Source organism: Candoia aspera, chromosome 1, assembly GCF_035149785.1.
Source record: "Candoia aspera isolate rCanAsp1 chromosome 1, rCanAsp1.hap2, whole genome shotgun sequence".
Taxonomy (NCBI): domain Eukaryota; kingdom Metazoa; phylum Chordata; class Lepidosauria; order Squamata; family Boidae; genus Candoia; species Candoia aspera.
In genome coordinates, this window is record NC_086153.1 from 299,953,178 (window position 1) to 299,975,580 (window position 22,403).

Here is a 22,403-nt window from a genome sequence, read left to right on the forward strand (position 1 = left end):
CAATTAATTTATCATCATACATTAAAACCCCCATATTTTAATTTGGAAGGAATAGCCACATTGCAGCATTATCTCTACAAAAATGTTACAAACTGCATCCATAGAGGGAAGTGGATTTGCATAATTAAAAAATACAGATGTGGATATAATGCTGTGCACTAGTCAGCTTCAAAAATGAAAGAGAAAATTAGCATGTTAGTGGAAAAGCCTGTAGGGTGCTTCTAGCTTCCTAAACATGGTTAGAGATCAGGCAGCATTATACCTGCAATTAGCCACTAAATATCTATATGGATGGGCCAAATATTTAAATAGGTGAAAACATAACGTGGGCCTATATAGTTGATGAGACACATGAACTGTATATTTCTTCTGAATTACTGAAGAATTAATTCAAATTAACTAGTGTAGCTAGATTTTAACTTAGCTATTAAAAAAATCTGCACTTACTTTTGTCTCTGCTAACCAGCGATGAGGATCATTTGGTATCCCAGGTATAAGTGATGTTGCCTAAATTGAAAGTAAAAATGAAAATATGGATGCATATTATATAAGAATCAGTTGTATTACTTAAGCACACACATTTTAATCTAAAAGATTTGTTCATTTACATTTAGAGCTGAACAACATATTTTATAGCTTATATTTTTAACACAAGAATATGTACATTTTGAAGGAATATTTGGAACACTGAACCTTGCTAATGCAACAATATTCAGTTTTGATTTAATTATATCTCTAAAGACAGATATTATTGCTATAGAATGAGAACAGTGTATATTCAGGAAGTAATATCCTTATTCTGAACAAGTATCGTTTGCCCTAAGTGACATCAGTTACACAGTAATATCAGTACTGTGAGAATGAAGAATAATTTCAAAAAGGAAACAATGCCAAATCTTCAGTTAACTGAGGTATCAGAAAGACAGTAAGTAAAACAGAGGTCAGCTATTTACAATGAATATTGAGATGGATATTATGGGATGTATGGTGAAGATGGTACTACTCAGAAGTCCATCCTGAAACAAGTCATCCACAAAGAGAGACAGGTTTCTTTGAACTGCAGTTCATTGTTCCAATCATTAATTGTAGATACCCACATTCAATACTATACTCAAATTTCAGAAAAGATTTGCAGCAAATTCTCTTAGCAAAGCATTTGGGAACTACTTGGCCCAACAATTCATAAAATTAAAATGGTTATATCAAATAGTAAAAAAAATCACAGAACGTTAATCTCTATTATTTTCTTTTTAACCATTTCAAACTTAGATTGTTTGTAATATAAGAAATTATTTCTGTAATAATTAGAGAAAGAGGCTAATAACAACTGAAGAATTGTTAGAAAACCGTTTTTTTCCGAGTTTTACTATGTAATAAGAATAAGAACTAGCATTTTGGGAGGCTTGTAATATAAACACACATTTAGATAAAACCAATAGAATAAAATATAAAAAAGGAATTAAACTATAATCATGTTTTAGTGTGTGTCCTGGATTAGAAATGCAGGCACAGGTTTTATTAAGAACTTGTCACATGAAGAGTACAAACACAGCATGTAAGATTATAAATTTATAATTATAAATTTATAATTCTAATATTATAAATATTACCAAAAAACCCCAAAACGAAGTCATATACAGTCATGAATTAAGGTTTTGTCCCAGGCCGAAATGATCTAGCTTGCAACTGGAGAGGTTACATCACTGTCCAGGAATAATAGGATGTCATTTGATCCAAAGTCATATAATTATTAAAACAACTTCTGGTGATAGTAGAAAATAGCATATAAATAGCAAATAGCACACCTGAAGATAAAATTTATCCTGGACTATGCTCATATTTATTGGAGATGAATACAGAAAAATAGGTGACTGGAAAAATGATCTTACTTACTCTTTCTGGAAATTCTACATCGGTAAATGGAAGAAATATCATTTGCAGAGTGAGACAATCATGCAACATCTAAGATGTACTCTTAAGATCTAGTTACCCACTATTTGTATGGGCTTAAGAGACCTGGTGTTAATACATGCCAAAAGCAGATAGCATTAACAGTGAATTATTGCTAGGCATAATACACTATTTCTTAGAAACATGGAAGACAACCAAGTATAATGTCCACTTTGTTGTTTGAGGAAATGTCTGCATCAGTAATGAGAGAAGCAACCAATTATGTTCAAAAGGACTTCCATATGTTTCTACAGAGATTGTTTGGCTCTTCTTTCAGGGCCCTTGCCAAATGAAATAAGATTGGGAATTAGCAAAAAAGGTATTTGCAATGCTGGCACTCCAGGTGCAGAATATTCTCCCCAGAGAAGCTAGTCTTTTCAGTGCAAACTGAAGATATTTTTCTTCTCTGACTGTGTTACTTACTCAACTATAAATACACAATTAATGCTTCTTCAATACCTGCTATCCTCTCTATTGAATTTACTTTGCTTCTATTTAAGTTGCTGTATGTTCCATGTTATGCTTTACAGGTCTCACATTTTACGCCTTCATTTCTGTTTTGTGACCCACTTGTAGCACTTGAGAGTACAGAAATGGTAATAAAATGCCATGCACGAGTAAATTAAAAGAACTGAGAAGTCATAATTACTGTGATTTTCTCCATAGAATCTCTTGAAAAGACTTGACAAGCTGCATCAATTTCACTTCCTATCATAGAGTAGATGGATTCCTGTTCATTTTTAAGACCTTGCAGTTGATCATGAAGTTGAAGCCTTTCTTCATCTAATCTCCTTAGCTGATCATCTTCACTATTTATTCTTTTATTCTAAAGCAAATAATAATAAAGTAGTAACAATAAGTTAATTTATCATGCACTTATAACTAAGCACAGTACAGACACAGGATAAAAACAGCAATTAATACTATTACAAACTACACACAGTTGGAAAATCACATAATAAAATAAGGAACTTTTTGACTAAGGACCCATGACATTTAATAAAATCAACATCTGTACTTTGAAAACAGTGTCTTCACTATATTTTCAATATTGGAAAAAAAAATCATTTTCCAGAAATATGTAGATCCTTTTTAGGGGGAGAACCATTCTGTGAATCTGATAATACACAGTCACATGTATGGGGACTCTTTCATCCCATCAAAAAATATAACTTTTACGAACATGATCCTAGCATCCACCATAATTTCCCCTCCCAGAGGTTTTTTTCAGAATTCTAATTATATTATTTGATGAAGAATGTGTAGACAGTTGAAAGCTTCAAAATACTGCTGTCCAGTTTGACTTAATTGAAAATTGTTTTCAGAAAAACAATTCCATCAACAGAACACTAATCACAGATTTCCGGTTGCAAGTTTGACAAACTGAAGACAGCAAAGCTTTTCCCCTCAAATTAGCAAAATTTTATGGTCTAATTTTTCTCTTTCTCTTTTTTTTTCCAGTTGAAGGCCATAGCCAATGATTTCATCTCCAAGATAAGCACAGCACAGTACATAATAATGGCAAGACGAACGCTATAGACTGAATCATGCTACCGTTTCCATACACATTCTGTGCTATGTAGGAATTCTTCAGGAGGCATGAGAAAAAATTCTAGACTAGGGATGTACAGATTCTATCAGTTTGAAGGCCACACCATATATGACGACATGGCTAGAAACTCCTTCCTAAAGGTGGCAAGGCAGGGGCCCATTTGCAAGGCTTATGTTACCCATTCCCCTTTAATCATCATCATCATCAACATCATCCACCTCTCTCAAAGGGCTCTGGGGTGTGTGTGTAGGTAAGATGTACTTTATGATGGTAGGGACACTATGAAAAAAAAATGTTACATGTTCCACACAAATGTAACATAGAATTTCCAGTACTGGACTGAGCCTGGAAGAGCATGGTTCAGTTCCCCACTCACCCATGGAGCTGACTGTTTGGCTTTGGGTAAATCATCCCATCCAAGCCAAAACTATCTCACATGATTGCTGTTGTGAGGATAAAATAGGACAGACACTATGTAAACTGCTCTGAGGTTTCAATACGAATGCAAAAAAGCAACTAATAGAGCAAAAGAAATCTCCTGGATACTGCAATCTGTTTGCTTGCTCAATTATAGGGGACATATGCCTAGATTTCTAAGAGCTTCAGGCAGCGCCAGACAGTACCTCTAACTTTTGTTATTTTCATCATGGAAATCTAGCAGCAATAGTAGCTGCTCTTCTAACAGCAGTTAGAGAGTTCCCGACAGCTATTTTCTTTTGGAACATGACAAATAAAAGAACATTAAATACAATTTGTCTCTTTTAAGTATACGGTGGAGCTCTAACTTGTTTCCCTTTTTAAAGGAGGGAGAAACAGAATGAGAAGTGTAAAAGATAATGTCAATATTTTGTTGTTCAGTCGTTAAGTCGCACCTGACTCTTCGTGACTCCATGGACCATAGCACGCCAGGCCTTCCTGTCCTCCACTGACTCTCGGCGTTTACTCAGATTCATGTTCTAGCTAATTCCATGAAAGCTGAGAATCTCTTGCTATAGCAACACTAAAATCTCGGATTTCAGTTTTGTTGTTATGAGTCAGGCCAGCAGGCATGATGGGAGGGAGGGTGGTGTGCCTAAGCTACAAACAGCCAACCGTTCTCTTGCTATTGCTTCTTCCACACTGCAGTAAGGAAGAAGCAATAGCAAGACAACGGTTGGCTGTAGCTTAGGTACACCACCACTTCTTATCCATAGTTCAACTGGCTCTGCACTATGAGGTCTGTGGTGGAGAATGGCTGGAACAGACTAGAACGGAGATTCTCCCTCTCACGTTTACCACATGGAAATTATCAAAGGCCTGTTCGGGAACACACGTTTTGTTTTACCATCTAACTCTGAATGTGTGTATGCACATGTGAGTGTGTATGAAAGCAATTACTATTTCTCCAAATACTTGCAACCAAACTGTAATGTAACACAGATCTAATGCATGAAAGAGCTTGTGCAACCTTTTATGCCAAATGGCCTTATGAACTGCTTCATCTTTTGCACAATACAGCCAGGTTCTACATTCAGCCTCATTGCTCTCCACATGATGGATAACAATTCCTGAACTAAAATGCCTCAAAGTTTCAATACTAGCATTGAGCTGCTATTTTGTAAGTGCTAGAAACATTATTAGCATAGGTTGTTGAAAGCCACTTCACAACAGCTGCAATGAATCAACAATACTGAATTACTGAAACTCCTTACAACCCTGACATTGCCGTTACAATTTCTACATATTTAAATGTAAATCATTTTCAAAACTCACTTTTCAACTAAAGTGATTTTCCATAGTTAAGAAACTCAAGAACTGATGCTACAGAAAGTATCTCTATATCATATAGAATCATTATGAGTTGATCAGCCATCATAAATTCAGCAAGGGATCAAATAAAATAGTAAAGCATGCTTGCACATCTAATAGATAAGCCAGGCTTGTGATAAAGCATTTACTTAGCTACCTGTGGCCTGTAGAGACAGTGCCACTGCAGACGTAGAAGCCACTAGCCTCTGCCAGGGTCTTGCCAGCTGGGAAACAATGACAGCTTATGACTGTTATGAAGGTGTCTACATTTTAACTTAGCTTACATGGATTATTTCTTGTGCAATACAGTTTAGTGCAGATTCCCCTCTCTCGAGCAGCAACATCCCAGAAAATGAGTAGAAACACATAGGATGGAACCACATTGTGCCCATAATGAACTCTAAATCAGCCCTAGCCCTGACTGGCTTGGATTCAGTCAAGTTATTTTTTGGATTGTTTAGAAATAGTTCAAACTTGGGGATTTTCTCCCATCATAACCAAAACCTTAATGTTAACACAAATTAAATATGAGCTGCATGGAGGCATACAGAGGTGAATAGAACCAAAACTGGGTTCCAAAAATGTATCTCACTTTGTTTTTAAAAAGAAACAAGCGAGAAAGCTACAGTCAAGACTTTCTGTTACAAGACACAGTCTTGCAGATTTCTAGAAAACTCTAATTTCAAATGAAATAGGTGACCAGTAAACCCAGAGGTGTATTCCCAGAAGGATCTCTTACATTTCAACTACTATACAGCATTTAGTGTACTAGTGGTTCAGAGTTAAGCTAGCATTTCAGTACCAAGGAGAGTTGAGCCAGAGTGAACATAGTTGCCATCATGGAATAAGCTGGGAAAGAGCCAGCATTACCTAGACAGTCTTAGTCAGCAACAGTAGCGTATTGGCTATTCCAGGGAAGACAGGATGGAATAATTTTTATTGCCATTTATTGTAGTTTGCATTTCTAGCTTTCAGAATTGGCAGAGAGAGACACAGTCACTGAAACTCTCTGTAACTTCTTCCATCCAGCAAATAAACAAAACCCAGAGAACAACTCATATCCAATATCTGAAGATTTATTCCAAAGCAAAATTATTTAATTTTACACTTCAGGGCTAGGGTTCTTTCTCAGCTGACAGCTTTTGCCTGACACAAACATCTCACTCACAACAGCTTAGTTTAAAGCATCAATATATATTGGGCAGAAGAGATTGAAGAATTGTGTGCAGAGCATTCCCATCCCTGAATTATGTCCATCAGGAGGACAGGATTTCTGCAACCAATCAATATAAGAGGAGAATAATGAGGGTGGACTGGGTGATAAAGATCTACATTTAGCCAAAATCTTCTGCTTACTAGGGCAGGTATTACCTCAAGGCTCAGTAAGAGACTGACTCAGAAATTGCAAAGGCAATGAGACAAGGACACCTTTCCTATGGCAGCCTACCTGAGTTTCTACTCTTCAAAACATATTAAGCAACCCAAAAGACCCAATAGCCCAAGAAGAAAAAACAGGAGTTATTTACAACATACAATGCAAAGACTGTAACAGCCACTATGTAGGACAGACAAGCAGAAGACTAGCAGAGTGCATCCATGAACACCAACTAGCAGTCAGAAGACACAATGAGAACTCCTTAATCTCACAACATATGGACAGACTCAACCATAGTTTCAACTGGGAAACGGTGAGCATCCTAAACCAAGCCAAATCCAAAAACGTCAGAGAATTCCTGGAAGCCTGGCACTCAGACCAAGCAGCCATCAACAGACACATAGAGGTAAACAACATTTACATACCATTCAAAAGAGACAAAAGAAAAGCCAAAAGACCAGTACACTCCCTCGCCAGCAATCAACACCCAGATATGCAAAAATCAACACTAGGATTAACCCCAGATGAACCATCAAACAGCGCAATACACACTAATCAAGGAACTATTAACTCAGGCAATCAACCAAGCAGCAAACAACAGCCCAATCAAAGAATTCCCAAGGAGAGAACAACACCCCCACCAACAGAAGCAGGGCAAGCCACAGTATATAAACTGAGAGCAAGGCCCACTCCCTCTTTGCACTGAAGATGCTGCCTCGTCTGGCAATGAAACATCTGCAAGAAGAAAACAAGGCTCAGAGAGCACCAAGGACTCCCCTGAGTTTCTATTCTCTTTACCCTATTTCAGAGCAGAGTTCCTGCGGAAGTTTAAACTATGACAGCAAGTTGCCACCATTTTAAATCTCCCACAAAGTACTGCTTGATATATCACTTTAGACATTGCATTAGGTAAGGTTTAACTGGTAAAGTAGCCTGCTTCCAAGTCTGGAACTGTGGCACTGAGAAAAATCACTGTTTCCCCTTGAAGATTCTGCAACTAGTTGCTGCCACCAATAAAGTTGTGCAAAGAGAGGTTCAAATGACTGGAGGTGTCATCTATGGCAGTAACAATAGCATTACTGCAGAGAAGCTAAGCTGACAACATACTCCTCTATGCTTTGTTAAAGTGCTACTATTGTTGGGACCAAATTGCTCTGGCATTTTTAAGAATGAAATTGTTTATTTACTTATATATTTATTTATAAATCAAGTCAAATCAATAAAGCTGTGGGAAGTATGAGCAAATGGCTATTGAGAGAAGGAGGGACTTGGCTTGTATAAAGCAGACTTTGGACTAGCCTTGATACTTGTTCTAAATTCAGTTCTACAGTCTTTGTTCTAGCACATTACTATGCTTACAAATGACAAAAAAAGTAGCATAAACTAAAATCTCCTGACAGTACTCAAGGAAAGCATCCCCTTTCTACTCCTACAACCAAGCTACGTAAGAAAAAAGATGCCAGGTAACTCAGCAGCTTATCACAGCACATCATGAGGTGCATCAAGTTCCAACTCACAGCATCTGGTACAACTACTTTGGCCCCATATCCATTAAGAGAGCATGTTAAAACCCAAGCAGAAATAAGAATTAGGATCATTTCAGAATGAAATCAGTTTCCATAAACAGTACACAGCCATGGACAACAAATCAACTATCTCCTGCTGGATCCCATTCAAGTTTCAGCTAGTCCACAACCTGTTTCCCACAGTAGTCAATCAGATGTTTCCAGAAAGCTAAAACAGGACTGCATTATTCCACTGTTTCTCTCAGATGCTGGCATCTGAAGCCATACTATCTTGGAATCTTGATATTTCATATGGTCATCATAACAAATAGCCAGTCAGAGTGTTTTCTTTCATGTTCAAATGGAAATGACTTCTATAATTAATTATGTGATTATCTAATGGCATCCCTCGGCTAATTAAAAAAAAACTTTGATCCATTGGTGGCTTACTTCCACAGAAATAGCAGAGGGTTTTGTTTTAAATGTATCTCTTCTTTGTAGCAACCACATGCTAGTTCCCATATTGTTCTGAAGTGTATCTAGCCTGCAAGTCACAGGACCACAGCCTATCTGTTGAAGAATTACTCTATTTCCAAGTAAAGGTAAAAGGTAAAGATTCCCATTTAGTCGTGTCTAATGACATACTAGGGGGCGGTGCTCATCTCCGTTTCCATGGCCGAAGAGCCAGCATTGTCTCAGGACACGTCTGTGTCATGTGGCCAACATGACAATCATGGAAACGCTGTTACCTTCCCGCCAAAGCAGTACCTATTTATCTACTCGCATTTGCATGCTTTCAAATTGCTAGGTTGGCAAAAGCTGGGGCAAGTGCGGAAGCTCACTCTGCTGCACAGCACTCAGGTCTCGAACCACCAAACTTGCAACCTTCCAGTCGACAAGCCTGGCGTTTTAACCACTAAGCCACCATGCCCCCTATCTGTTGAAAAATTACTCTATTTCCAAGTACTAATTTAAAAAATCTAGCATCACCAATAATGTTGCAAATTTAAATATAGGGAAGTGAGATTTTCAAGGCTTAATAGCTTTAAGAACTAATGGCTCTTTACAATAGGACAACCATTTGTCCTATTGTAAAGAGTTTATACTTCTTGTGATGAAGGCTGAAAGTCACTTCTTTATATATTTCTTTTTTATTATATTCTTACTTTTATCTTTCTTCTCTTTTTCCTTGCACTTTTTACTCCTTCTCTCTATTCTCTTTTCTTTCTTTAGGTTTAGTTTGTGTTAGATCTTACTATTATAATCAAATTCTTAATAAAAAAATTATATATACAATAGGACAACCATGTAAAAGCCCACACTTCCAGGGAAATATCATTTTTTCCCTTTCATTCCACATATATTTTCAATTATTTTAATGTAAGCAAAATTTGTCAAGACCACATTGTTCCTAAACTTGAATTTTTATCAGTCTGCACCATTGCTGGGATCAGACCCCTCACACAATATTGCAATCTGAGTGGGATTAGGTAAAAGTACATGCATAGAACATTTGTGAGATATTTTCTAGAAGGAAATGCAATTTTGATGATGTCATATGAGCCAGTGGCTTGTTTATCAATGATCTGCTGGACTGAGGATAAATAAATTGAAGTTATATATAATAAGTAATTGCTGTAATCCCAACACATTTCACAACAAATGCAGAAAAAGACAATAAATAAAAGAGAATATATGTAGCTGAGGGTTGAACTGTGGAGTTCTTGGTGGCTTCCAAGTTTGGTTCTTTGCTTGCAGACATAAAATCCTAGTTGGATACTGTTACCTAGTTGGATAATGTTACCTAGTTAGTGTCATGTTCCCCGTTGCAAGGCATAAGTGCATCACAACGGGGAACATGCACATCAGGAAAGAGGAAGGGTCAACCATTGTCCCATCATCCACACACATAATCCCTTAAGCACACTAATCCAAAACCCATCACTAGATAATAGAAAAGCACTCAAACAGGACATGGAACCCATCAACGGATCGGGGGAACTCCCACCCATTACCCCAGGGGACGCACCTGCACCAGACGGAGGCAAAGAAACAAAGAAAAGACATCGGAGATAGCCCGGAAAACCCATCAGAGAGCGATACCGGCGCTAAGCACCATCCGGACCCGGCTTGGGGACAATGGGGGGTGGAGGAGAGCAAGGTCCGCCACTAAAGTATAAACGGGGCACCTTGCTACCACACCCCCATTCCCGTCTTTTTCTCCGTACACATTCTACCTCAATAAACTCGGAAATCCTTAGTCCCTCTAAGTGAGTCCGTGTCTTATTTGAGGTAAGGGCTACCCTGACAGTTAGGTAATGAAATGTCTGAAGCAAACAACCAAGCTCAGAGAACACCATGAAATCAAGGAAAAGTAGATTATCGCTACTATTGAAATTCACCATACATATTGGGGATCGTCACATTTTCCTTGACATAGTTGGCCACTTTGGGCTCATGCATGTAACACTGAAATCTGTCCATATTTGTAATAGAAGATAACAATGCTACAGGATTACAGGGGGAAAAGATGGCTGTGAACTATTTTATGCCCATCATATGACAGTATGCACTGATTTTGCTTATGCATTGACTTTATTTTACAAAACAAGGGCCATGTTGGGGAGGATAAACTCAAAAGATGTTCATTTACATAGTTTAGATTAGGTCAAAGGTTCATTTCCCCCCGTTTTCTCACAACTTCCTAGGGATACAAAGAAAACATATTTAATAAATAACTCACAAAAAAAGCTCCCAAGGAAATGAAAACCAGAATGCAGCCCTCTGATCAAGTTTTCAAAAATGAATCCTTGTTTGACATTTTCTCATTTGATCTTTTTTTTTTTTTGACATTATAAAGAGTTAGCTTTGAGCAGCTGCTCTGCTCTGATCCAAAGAACACAATAGTAAGAATCCAATCATGGTACTGTTTTACCCAGGGAAATATTTTGATTTGGTAAAAGTAGACTCTGTGCTCTCTTATTCTCTCTTTAATTATATCCATGCAGGAAGAAGAGTCATTAGAAAACCTGTCATCAGAAAGTGCAAATCCAAACACAGATTGGCCAGGACAGCCTTTGGAAATTGCTGGAATACACTAGCGCAACTTTTATTTCCGAGCCAAATGTTTAAGCAATGTTTTAGTTGTGTAACAGACTGGAGAACATGGAAAACCATTAGCAATTTCCTATGGGATGCTATCATTGAGTTCTTCAAATTACAGGATGAACCTACATTTTTATTAAGAGAGAGCAGAATGTTTTTGTTAAAAGGTTTCATTGGAACATCACATTATAAATGTGTCACGTCCTAGTAATATTCTTGAAGCCTGTTAAATCCCACTGCCTATTTCTATCACCTCCCACAGAATACTTAATAAGAATAAAAATTCTCAGCAGCATTACCAGAAGCATTAAACCATAAAAGGCTGGTGTAGCCCCCTTGGAAAACAGTAAAAACATACTAAAAGGAAAACAACTCAGAAGGTTAAAAAAAACAAACCTGAAGAATGTGGCAATGAACAATGAGAAAGTATCCAAACTTGTAGTGTACAAAAGAAGCTGTAATGGGAAACAAACTAAAATCTTGGAGAGGAAAATGTTGATATGCACTGGAGTTAGACAAAGGCACACCAGAAATACTTCTTTTCCTTATTTGTTTGGTAGGCAGTGAAGTTAAGGGAGTTGGAACACATCAGTATTTTCCACAATGTAACTTAGGGCTTTTTTGTGTCTTACTATGGGGTCAGATCCAATTGTTTGTGGATAGTCGTGGGGGGGAGGGTTGTTTGTGTGCGTGCATGTGTGTGTGTGGCGGTTTTCTTTAATTTCAAGACTAAAAAAATTTCAAGTTGTCCTCTCAGAAAGGTGGCCAAAGCTGTTTCAAGAGAGATAATATACCTATTAAACATCTGTGATTCTCCAGGTACTTTGTAAAAAGAAATTTTAATATTTCTGATCACTTTGCCTAAACATACAGACACTTGTGGACATCCATACATACTCTTTCACACAAATATTCACACTGACTTTACTTAAAAGAAAAAAATGGTAACTTTTCTCTGCCTTACCTGCCCATGCCCACCTAAATTTACACCAGTACAATTATCATTTAAATACATTAAATATGCCCACTGGCCGTTAATACTTAGTTTTACCATCTTTTTTTCAAAAGAGCTCTTTTGATTATTGTAAACCGCCCAGAGTCCCCCTATGGGAGGAGATGGGTGAGGACAAATTGGATAAATAAAATAAATAAAATAAAAAAGGGAAAATATCTGAGAACATTTTGCCATGATATGCAATGCCCCAACTTCCTTAAGGACATATCATGCATATCATCACCATACATGACCAAAACTAGGCTCCCGCTGAAAGGTTTGGGGGTGTGAGAGTAGGAATCTCTCTCTCTCTCTCTTATTGTTAATTGTTTGTACTGTATGCTACCCAGAGTCATTGCAGAATTGGGAAGCCTTATAAATTTAAATAAAATAAAATAAAAATAAATAAAAATAAATAAAATAATTTGTTGAATAAAAAAGGTTTACATGTTCTAAAAAAATAGTGAAAAAAATTGGGAGGGGGGACTGAAACTAATTTACTGAATTATTAATCTCAATTATTAACAGGAAAATTAAAAGTACAACTTTGTTAAAAAACTGGTTTGGAATTACTGAATCGTTTTAAATCAAGTAACACACATAAAACCATTAGAACTATGTTAATGGTACTGTTACAAACACTTTAGTTTATTTAGCACTTTCAAAACAAGTTAGGAACACTGGCAGATGTTAAATCCTTTGTATCTACTGTATGTAAGCTCAAATGCATTGATCTATAGCGGATCATACATTTTCTGGACTAAGTTATTAAAAGGTAATTGCAATAGAAGAGAATGTATGTAGCTCAGGATTGAACTGTGGAGTCCTTGGTACTCTCTGAGCTTAGTTGTTTGCTTGCAGACATTTCATTACCCAACTAGGTAACATCATCAGCTGATGAGCAACACTGATGATGTTACCTGGTCAGACAATGAAACATCTGCAAGCAAACAACCAAGCTCAGACAGCACCAAGGACTCCATAAAAGGTAATTGATGGCATTCACTTCTTACTTTTCCTGTAGGTCTGATAAAATCAGTTTTTAATTTTTTAAATTCATGTATTTAAAAAAAAACATATTTATACTACTCTGCTTCTTACAACTCAAGATAGTTTGCATTTCTGTCCTTTAAACTCCCATGGTATGCTACATGCAGTGATGACAAAGGCTAATTTAAGAATATCAATTAAGCATAAATAATCCGATCTCAAAAAGCCCCGCTAGCTCAGTCGGTAGAACATGTGACTTAATCCCAGGGTTGTGGGTTCAAGCCCCATGTTGGGTGGTCGTAGTTTGAGAGCCAGTTTCATGCAGTGTTCAGTCCCTAGGCTAGAAACCAGCTGACCATGAGTTCTAGTCCTGCCTTAGGCACAAAGCCAGCTGGGGGACCTTGGGCCAGTCCCTCTCTATCAACCCAACCTCATAGGATTGTTTCTGGTAGGGGAAATAGGAGGCAGGAGCATTTTGGATGCTGCTTTAAGTTGTACAAAATAGGGCATGATATAAATCTAATAATAAATAATAGAATTTCAGATAATTTTTGAATATTAAAATGCTGCTAGTATTAGGATATAAGTAGATTATATATAATATACTGTAGTTATATATAATTATTTATATTATATATAAATAGAATGTCTATAAACTCAAATCACTCCTAATAATATTTTACTTTTTTTCTTTAAGTATTTTATTGATTTGCAGCTTTCCTTATCAGTGTATACTTGACTTGTCAGAGCACAAGTTTTGAATTTATGTGTGTAGCATACCTGAAGTTTAAATAAACATTGGGTGGACTTTCATAAGCAATTTTCTCACTACTCAGCTGTAGGACCTCAACTGTGGATCAGGAATCAGAACTATGATATCAGAATGTTTCATTTAATAGTCTGTTGTCAGCATCTTTATTATGCAGCAGTATATAACTACATAAATAAATATCAAGTACAAGAAGAGTTTATGTTTTTTTTTCTTTTTGCATTTGGAGAAAAAGGAAAAGAAGAGTAAAATAAAAAGACTGGAGAGAATTCACAGATAGAAGTTTGCATCATAAAAAAAATAAGTATTTCTTATGTCTTAAATGTGGTTTTCCCTTTGAACATGTACTATTCAATTACACAGGTCCATGTTTTTCCTTTACCTTTTCATCTAACTCCTGTTTTATTATGTGGCATTTTCGTTTAATTTTTGCATTTTCTTCTTCCTTGTGAGTTAGCTCCGCTGTTAGCTTATCGCATTCAATTTTCATTTTTTCTACTTGTCGACGATGAGCCTTTACAAAATTTCTTTCTTCTACAAGTTCTGCCTATTGGAAGTAAGCCACAAAAGGAATGAAGTGTTTAGTATTTCATATTAATGGCACAGAAATTTGGAGGAAAATGCTGGTTCCAAATATTCCTTTGTAGTAATTTGATGTCCCTCAATCCCCAATATATATCCAGTTTTACTAAGAAGAAGAAACGGGGTTATGTAGACAAGTAAGAGGGAAACTACAACTGTGGTAGAGAGAAAATATAGTCCTTGTTTAGCACCGGAAGGAAAGCGAGTTTGAAGTAAACCTATAGCTTATTTTTAGCAAACTAAATCCACATCTGGTTTACTTATTGTCAATGCAATATTTGTTTATATGGTAAAATAATTTCAACTCCATTTATTCTTTTATCAAACATCAGGTTTTTACAGGAATAACTGTCCAACAGAGCTGTTACGTGATAGTGAACGTTTTATATAGTTAGTACTGATCAACATTTCCCATATATTAATGGGACCTGAAAAGGCAATGAGGGGTCAGGAAAGGCAGCTTGGAATCACAGCAGACAGCACAATGAAAAGCCAGTGTGCGGCTGTCTTTTTAAAAATGAACATTCTGTGCTCTGGATCATTAGAATGAGAATTCAAAGCAGAACTACCAATATGATAATCTTTTATGCAGTACAAATCCATGGAGAGACTATACTTGGAGTATTGATGACGTAGCTGAAGCATCTCCCCTACGGAGAAAGATTATTGCTTGGCATAAAGGAGGGTTGAGGGAAATATAACAAGCTGGTCATTTATGGCACAGCTAACATAGAAAAAGAGAAGTTTTTCTCCCTTTATCACAAATGTTAGAACCTGAAATTACACACTGGAACTAAATGTAGGGAGATTCAGGACTGACAAAGGATTTTTTTTTTCTAACAGTACATAGTTTAACTAGAATTTGCTGCCTGCAGCTATAGTAATGGTAGTCAATTTGGATGCTTTTAAAGGGGTGTGGACAGATTCAGTAAGGATTAATCTGTTGTGGCTACTAATTTTGATGGTTATTTATTACCTCTTTGCCTTAAATGCTGATTACTGGAAAGTGAGAATAGAAGGAGGTTATCACTCTAGAATCCAAACCTGTTACCTTCCTAAATGTATCCAACCGGTTAGGGTGTGAGACATAGAATATTGGACTAGTTAGGCCTATGGCCTGGTCCCACAGAGCTCTTCTATGTTCTCAATACTGTACTTGCCTTGCATAAAATTAATCCAGTCTTGCCTATACAGCTCTCTCCTTAAAGCAAAATACGAAATAGACAATATATACAAACAAAATAATTTGGGTAAAATTCAGAGTAAAATAACAGCCCCAAAATATTAGCCAGCATTTCGAACCACTTAGACAAGAGCACCACTTCATAAAAGCACATCTATACAGCACTATGCAATAATAATGACTATACATTGACCATCTCAGAGATACCTTCAACATTCCAATGTGATTAGCCGCTGCCTCTTTTTCTTGGTTGAATAGCTTCATCATCTCTTGGACACGTTGGTCATGTCTGGCTTTCATCTGCTGCAATTCTGACTGAAGTTCTGCCAGCTCCTGTTTATGGACATCTCTTTCCAGTTTCAGTTGCTTATTGAGGATAGCCATCTCCTCCTGACCAGATTCAACTTTTTTCTGCAGTTCCATTACTGATTTCCCCATTTCTTTTTTGGATTTCTCCTCTTCTGCTATTTGGTTGGCTAGTTCAGCCCGAACAGCACTCAAATTTTTTATAACTGCTTGCATCTCTGACAATCTTGTCTGATCCTTTTCATGGATCATGTTGATACTTGCAAGTTCTTCCTCTAAATGCTGTTTCTCAGTTCTTATCTGAGTCTGTATTAGACTCTCCTTCTGCAATTTGTTCTCAAGTTTATCCGTAGTTTTTCTGACATCCCTGACTTCTTCTTCAAGAGCCATCTGCAAGGATCTAGTTTCACTGAGTTTCATTTCTTTACAGTGCATCTCCTCTTCTTGCCTGGCCCTTTTCTCAAGAACATCTGTCAGTTCCTTCTGAAGATTTTCCATCTGGTGCATAGTTGAAAGAAGCTGGCTCTTCAATTCATCCTTTTCTTTAAGAACCTACAGTTCAAATGAAATAGGGCAGTGTTGAGTGGTCTAAGAATCTATTATGGGGAAGAAAAGGCACAAAATAGCACGGTTGAAATTAAAAGACAACTGATCCAAAAGAAGAGTGTCAATGGATCACTGCATGAACTTTGCTAGTCACACTAACAATTTGATTGGATGAGAAAGAATGATCTGAAGCACAAAATGTTTGCTGGTAAATTATGTAATTCTCTTTATGTGATATGGAGCTTGAAGTCTGGAGCTTAGTGGAGCTTACTGGAGAATTCTCATTCCTCCAGTTAAACATATAAGCAAACTTCATAGGATAGTTATCTGCTTCTCATTATTTAAATATTCAAGCAACTTTTTCATACTTGCATACAGACACACATATATACAAGGGCAGCATTTCCCAAATTCTGAATTGCCTATATATGCATTTGATCCAGAACAGAGTTTGAGGATATTCAGAGGGTCATAAGCTGATAGGAAATCCACCACCCCCTGCCCCATTCTGTTCCGTTGTTAGAAGGAGTAACTCTTCACAATATTTTTAATCTATGCTGTTTCATTTACAGATTTATTTTTAAAATATATATATTTACCTTACAATCTATGGGTTGTTTTGCTGTCAAAAGTAACATGCATTAAGGTAACACAATTACATTCCACTGAGTTAGGATCAAATCCTGGTAACTGTACAGATGAAAGTCCTCCATCATAATGTCTCCCTAGCAATAATTTGCAGCTGTTCCAGGGACATTCCAGTAATCCCTGATCCTGGATCCATTCATTGCCTTCCCCTTTTTCTAGTTGCCTCAACCTGCCAAGCACGTACACTTTTTCTAGGCTATTACCCTCTAGTATCATATAGTTAAAATATATGAATTTATGCTTGCTGATCCTCAACCCAAAAATAGAAGTTTGCTTTTATTTTTTTCCATGATGGACTGATTAGTTCTTCTTCCAGGCCATAGTTTTCACAGCAGCTGTCTCCAAATCCATAATCTATATATATTATTTCCCTTGTTCTTATTCAATATCCATCTTTCACAAATTTACTGGGGAAGATGATTGATTTAACTATTCTGAACTTTGTTGCCATAGAAATATCCTATACGTCATGATATGGTCTATCACTGCCTTCCTCCCTAGAATTAATTGCTTACTTCCCCAATATACCAATCATCTTTATGCTTGAGCTGAAAAAAACCTATAAACTGTAAACTATAAACTATTTATAGTCTTCACTTCTTCAGTGTTAACTGTGAGTTCATTAAGTATGTTGGTTGATTTTAACTTTGTCTTTTTAATAGTCAACATTATTCCAGATTTTTCACTTCCTGTTTTTATTTACCTAATTAACTCTTCATTTTCATTTAACAAGATGGTGTTTTCTGCATTTCAAGTGGTTAGATACCTGCATATCTTGAAACTTCCAACATTGATTTCAGTTGTTTTTTTATTCCAATAGCCTATTCTTCCAATATTTAACTTAATTACATATTAGATTTAACAGTACAAGTTAAACAGATGCATTCTTGTCTCACTTTTTTTTTTCTGGACCACTTTTTCTTCAAACTTAGTTCTTACAATAGCTTGTTGCTCATTGAACAGGCTCCTCAAAAGAGTAATTAGGTGTTCTGGCATGTCCATTAGCCTTAATATGTTCCACATTCTGGCATGATCCCCATAATCAAAGCCCTTTCAGGTTTGAATAAGGTTAGCTTTTCTCACACCTGCAGAGCCCTAACTGCTTTTACCCCTTTCTGGATTACTCTTCATTTATCCATTCTCTTTCAGCTTTACCAGGAGGGGTGACTCTACCACCAGCATTGATATTAAAGGGAATGGAACTACTGAGCCCACCCCACTACATTAAGTAAGTAATAATATAAAAACCATTAAATACAAAATACAAAATAAACATGCTGTAAATTGTTTGTATTTTGTTTTTTATCGTTTTCATTATAATAAAAAGCAACTATATTTAAATAAATAGTTTCATCTCCTATCCTAAGCTGTCAAACCATTCCAAACAGCTTGTATTAAACATTGTTATTTAAATTTAGACTAAATTCAAATTATCCTCTCTGTCCTGCTAAGCAGTTTCCCTACTATTAGGCCATCCACCTCAATCTTGGGTCCTTAGCACCTTCCTATTAATTGTTAACATTCTCCACCCTCCCCTATTACTAATATTCCTTTTTATCCTGCCCCTATCAAAAGTTTCAAGAATTCCTGACCTTGTGAACTATAGGGTTTATCTGCATTTTTATCTTAGACAGGAAGCATTTAAATTCCACTAAGTGGAATTTGCATTGACAGAATGTAAAGTAAATGAATGATTAATTATAAAGCAAGCAAGAAAATCTACCTACTTGTCAAATGTGGAGTGTATCACATTGAAGCCTTCTGAGGACATAAAAAAGGCTTTCAGTATTAAATCTGTGTTTCCTATGTTGATTGATTACTTTGAAACTGCAATCACAAGCTTAATTATTGCTTTCAGGTTGCTGATGGCCATCTGCCAAAACTGTCCTCTTTGCATGTTTTTACCTCTAGGGTAGAAGGACTAATTTACTATTTTCACACTAGTCATTTTTCTCCCATACTTATTATCACATCAAAATATGCTTCCTCTTTAAGTCTTTAAAGGGTTTTTTTTCTGTTTCTGGAGATTATTCAAGAACATTTAATTTCAATGTGAACTGATATTTTAAATATTAATTTTTCAACTGATTACCAAAATTGAAAATTATACTGCACCCCTGAGCTCTAAACTCATAGCTGTTAGTTCCTTCTTCTTTGGGCAAATACAGAATGAAACAAGACAAAGATTTCCCCAAAAGCCCCAAATTTCACAGTGGACTATCCTTTTGGAAGCAGTGGTGACCTGTTTTCCTATTAGGAAAACTGAACTGCCATTCCTAGGGAGAATGCAAATGAAAAACGTATAAAAATTATCAACTAGTCAAACCTGCAACTAAACTTTTATCTATCAGTTCAGAGCCATTTTGGCTACCAGGGCAGTCTGAATCCCAATCTGACAAAACATTTACAATTTTGCACCTCCAAAAGCAAATCTCCAATCCTCAAAGGTTGTCCCAACCTTCATCAACATGGCACCTTCTAGATTTATGATCCCTACAACTCCCAGAAGCCCCAGCCCTCTAAAATAGCTTCTACCTGAGATTTTTTGGGGTTTTTTAAGGGCTGGGTACACTTTTAGCTTTCCAGAAGGCCATGAAGACCTGGCTCTTCCCCCAACCATTGGGGGAAGCACTGGGGTAGGATGGGGGTTGAGTCAGGGGATTAACAGTATGGATGGTGCCTTGGTTAGAAGGGTACAATGTGTTTTTATGTTGTTGTTTTTATTGGTACTATGTGTGGCCTAGGACCACTGTGTGAGAAAGGCAGCCATATAAGTGTTTTAAATAAATAAAATCTCAGCCATTCATGTTGACTGAAAAGTTTAAAAGTTGTATTCGCAATAGAAATAAAGGGCAACTTAACAGGAAAAGATGCCTTGTATCTTTGCAGCCAGAAACATCAGGAGAATGCAGGCAATATGCCCGATAGAATAAAATTATCCCTAAAAAAGTCCCTTGCTCAGAATTTGTTTATTTTATTGGATGACTAAAACTGGCCAGATTTCTAAAACTTGTTAACTTGACAATCATCTTTTGTTTTAAAATGATTAATCTAATCCTAGAATTTTTTTTTAATTATCCTGTAATAATTTTTAAGCACATTATGGAGATCCAAAATTTGATGAGGAAAGGGAGAAAAAGAACCAATTCTATACCATTACCTTCATAATTTATGACATTTCTTATAGGAGAAGTGTGAGAATAGCTGTGCTAATCAAAGATTGATGTAGTATAGTATTAGGGAGAAAAACATGTGAATCTAACTGAGCATATGCTCACTGATATCAGTGTGAGTTAAGTTAGTCATGACTAATTGATTTTAGTGATTTAAGTAAGTCTAATCTAATTTGAACTACATTCGGACCTCACCCAGTTTCCATCAGTGATCAGTTTTAAAGTCATATCTCATCCCTAATGTGTTTTAATAATAATGTAATTATTATTAATTACATGCAATTAAGGTAATGTAATGTAATAATTCATAACTAAGTCTTACACAAATTAATTTCAATAGTTTTAAACTGTACTGGAAGAAATGCAAATAACCACATGCTGCAAAAGGCATTGTTTGAAGGAAATAGCAAAAAAATTAAAATACCATACCAAATTGTTCTTCTCCATCAACTGGCTATGAAGTTCAGTTTGTTTTTCTTTTTCATGTTCTAGTTTTTTACACCTTAATTTCCAGTATCGAATTGATTCCTGAGCTTTGAGTTTTAACTCCTCCTTTTTCTTCTCAATCTCTAGCCTTAGTACTTCAGATTGCTTGAAATCAGCTAGGTACTTCTCCGCTTCCTTGGTTGACTGTTCTAGTTGTTGACCTAGATCTGTAACCTGTGCTTCTGCAGCTCTGTACTCATTTTCACAGATTTTATAGTTGTTCTGTATCTCCTTCAGTTGGCTCAACATCCTTTGCTGCTGGTTCTCCCTCTTTTCCAAGTCAGCTGTTAAAGCCTAGAAGCCACCACAACGTATTAAGGACTGTGCTTACAGATAAACAGATACATATAAATTTAGGCTTACATGTACATATAAAGAAAACAAATTTCTTTGAATACATGGAAAGCATCAACAGCAATTTTTCAGTTTCCTGCAATTATACCCATTCAAGATACTTTTAGTTAGTTAGTTAGTTAGTTAGTTAGTTAGTTATTTGCTGTATTTATAGCCTGTCCCAAACCAAACAGAATCTGGACAAGGTACAACAAGGTCACAAAAAATAAGCAATGAAATGCATTAAAATTAAAATTAGTGATAAATTAGTGATAAAATTAAAATCACTGATAAACAAGCAAAAGCCTCAGAGGTGTCTCATAGATCCCATTAAACCACACTAATTAAAGGCCAAAAGAATAAATATTGTTTATTCTTTATATTTGCTATGAACAAAATGCTTTGCACTCTCATGCATTTAGATGCCTAGAATGTAATCTCTAGAATGCATCTATTGTGCTACAGGGAAAAGGCAAACATAAAAAGAATCTGACAATATACATACATCCAACAGAAATTATACATGCCAAACAAGTCCTTACAACTGTGCTTTCCTATAAATATGCAAAAAAACACCCCTTTCCAAACAAGGGCAATTTGTATCTGGACCATTTCCAAAATATATCAAGTTCTGCCTATTCCATATGATTTCTGTACAGAAAGTTTTTGGACTGCCCCCCTGAACAGCTGGATTATTATAGTCTGGGAGAAAAAGAGAAATACTTTCTACCTCAAAAAGAATTATTGAATGTATACCAAAGAACCATCTGCACACTGAATAACACTGTATGTGTGAACAAGGAGGCGTATGGAATCAACATGACATGTTGGATAACTCTCTTGGGTTCACCTGACACAGACTGTATACATAATTCTTAAAGCTGTACAAGTACTCTATAGGGTAGGCAGCTACAGTAAATGTAATAATATACATATTATTACATATACGTATACATGTAATAATAATAATAACAACAAACCTACCACCTTATATGGAAGTATCCAAAAAGAAAAGCTGTAACTTCCAATGGAAAAGTGCCACAGTCCACATACAAAGCTAAGATCTATGATTCCTTGTTTCCTGACAGACGTTTCCCTAAACATCTTCCACAGAACAG

General features: G+C 36.3%; 1 protein-coding gene across 1 annotated transcript in view; it reads right to left on the reverse strand.

Moving 5' to 3' along the window:
* CEP128 (centrosomal protein 128) overlaps positions 1–22,403 on the reverse strand; it is a 217,293-nt gene that overhangs the window by 132,934 nt on the left and 61,956 nt on the right. The window contains exons 13-17 of the mRNA XM_063290184.1: positions 20,896–21,246; positions 16,001–16,651; positions 14,411–14,575; positions 2,600–2,776; positions 448–507 (exon numbers count right to left, since the gene is read on the reverse strand). Coding sequence (XP_063146254.1) covers positions 448–507; positions 2,600–2,776; positions 14,411–14,575; positions 16,001–16,651; positions 20,896–21,246 — 1,404 coding nt within the window. The remainder of the gene's footprint in view (positions 1–447; positions 508–2,599; positions 2,777–14,410; positions 14,576–16,000; positions 16,652–20,895; positions 21,247–22,403) is intronic.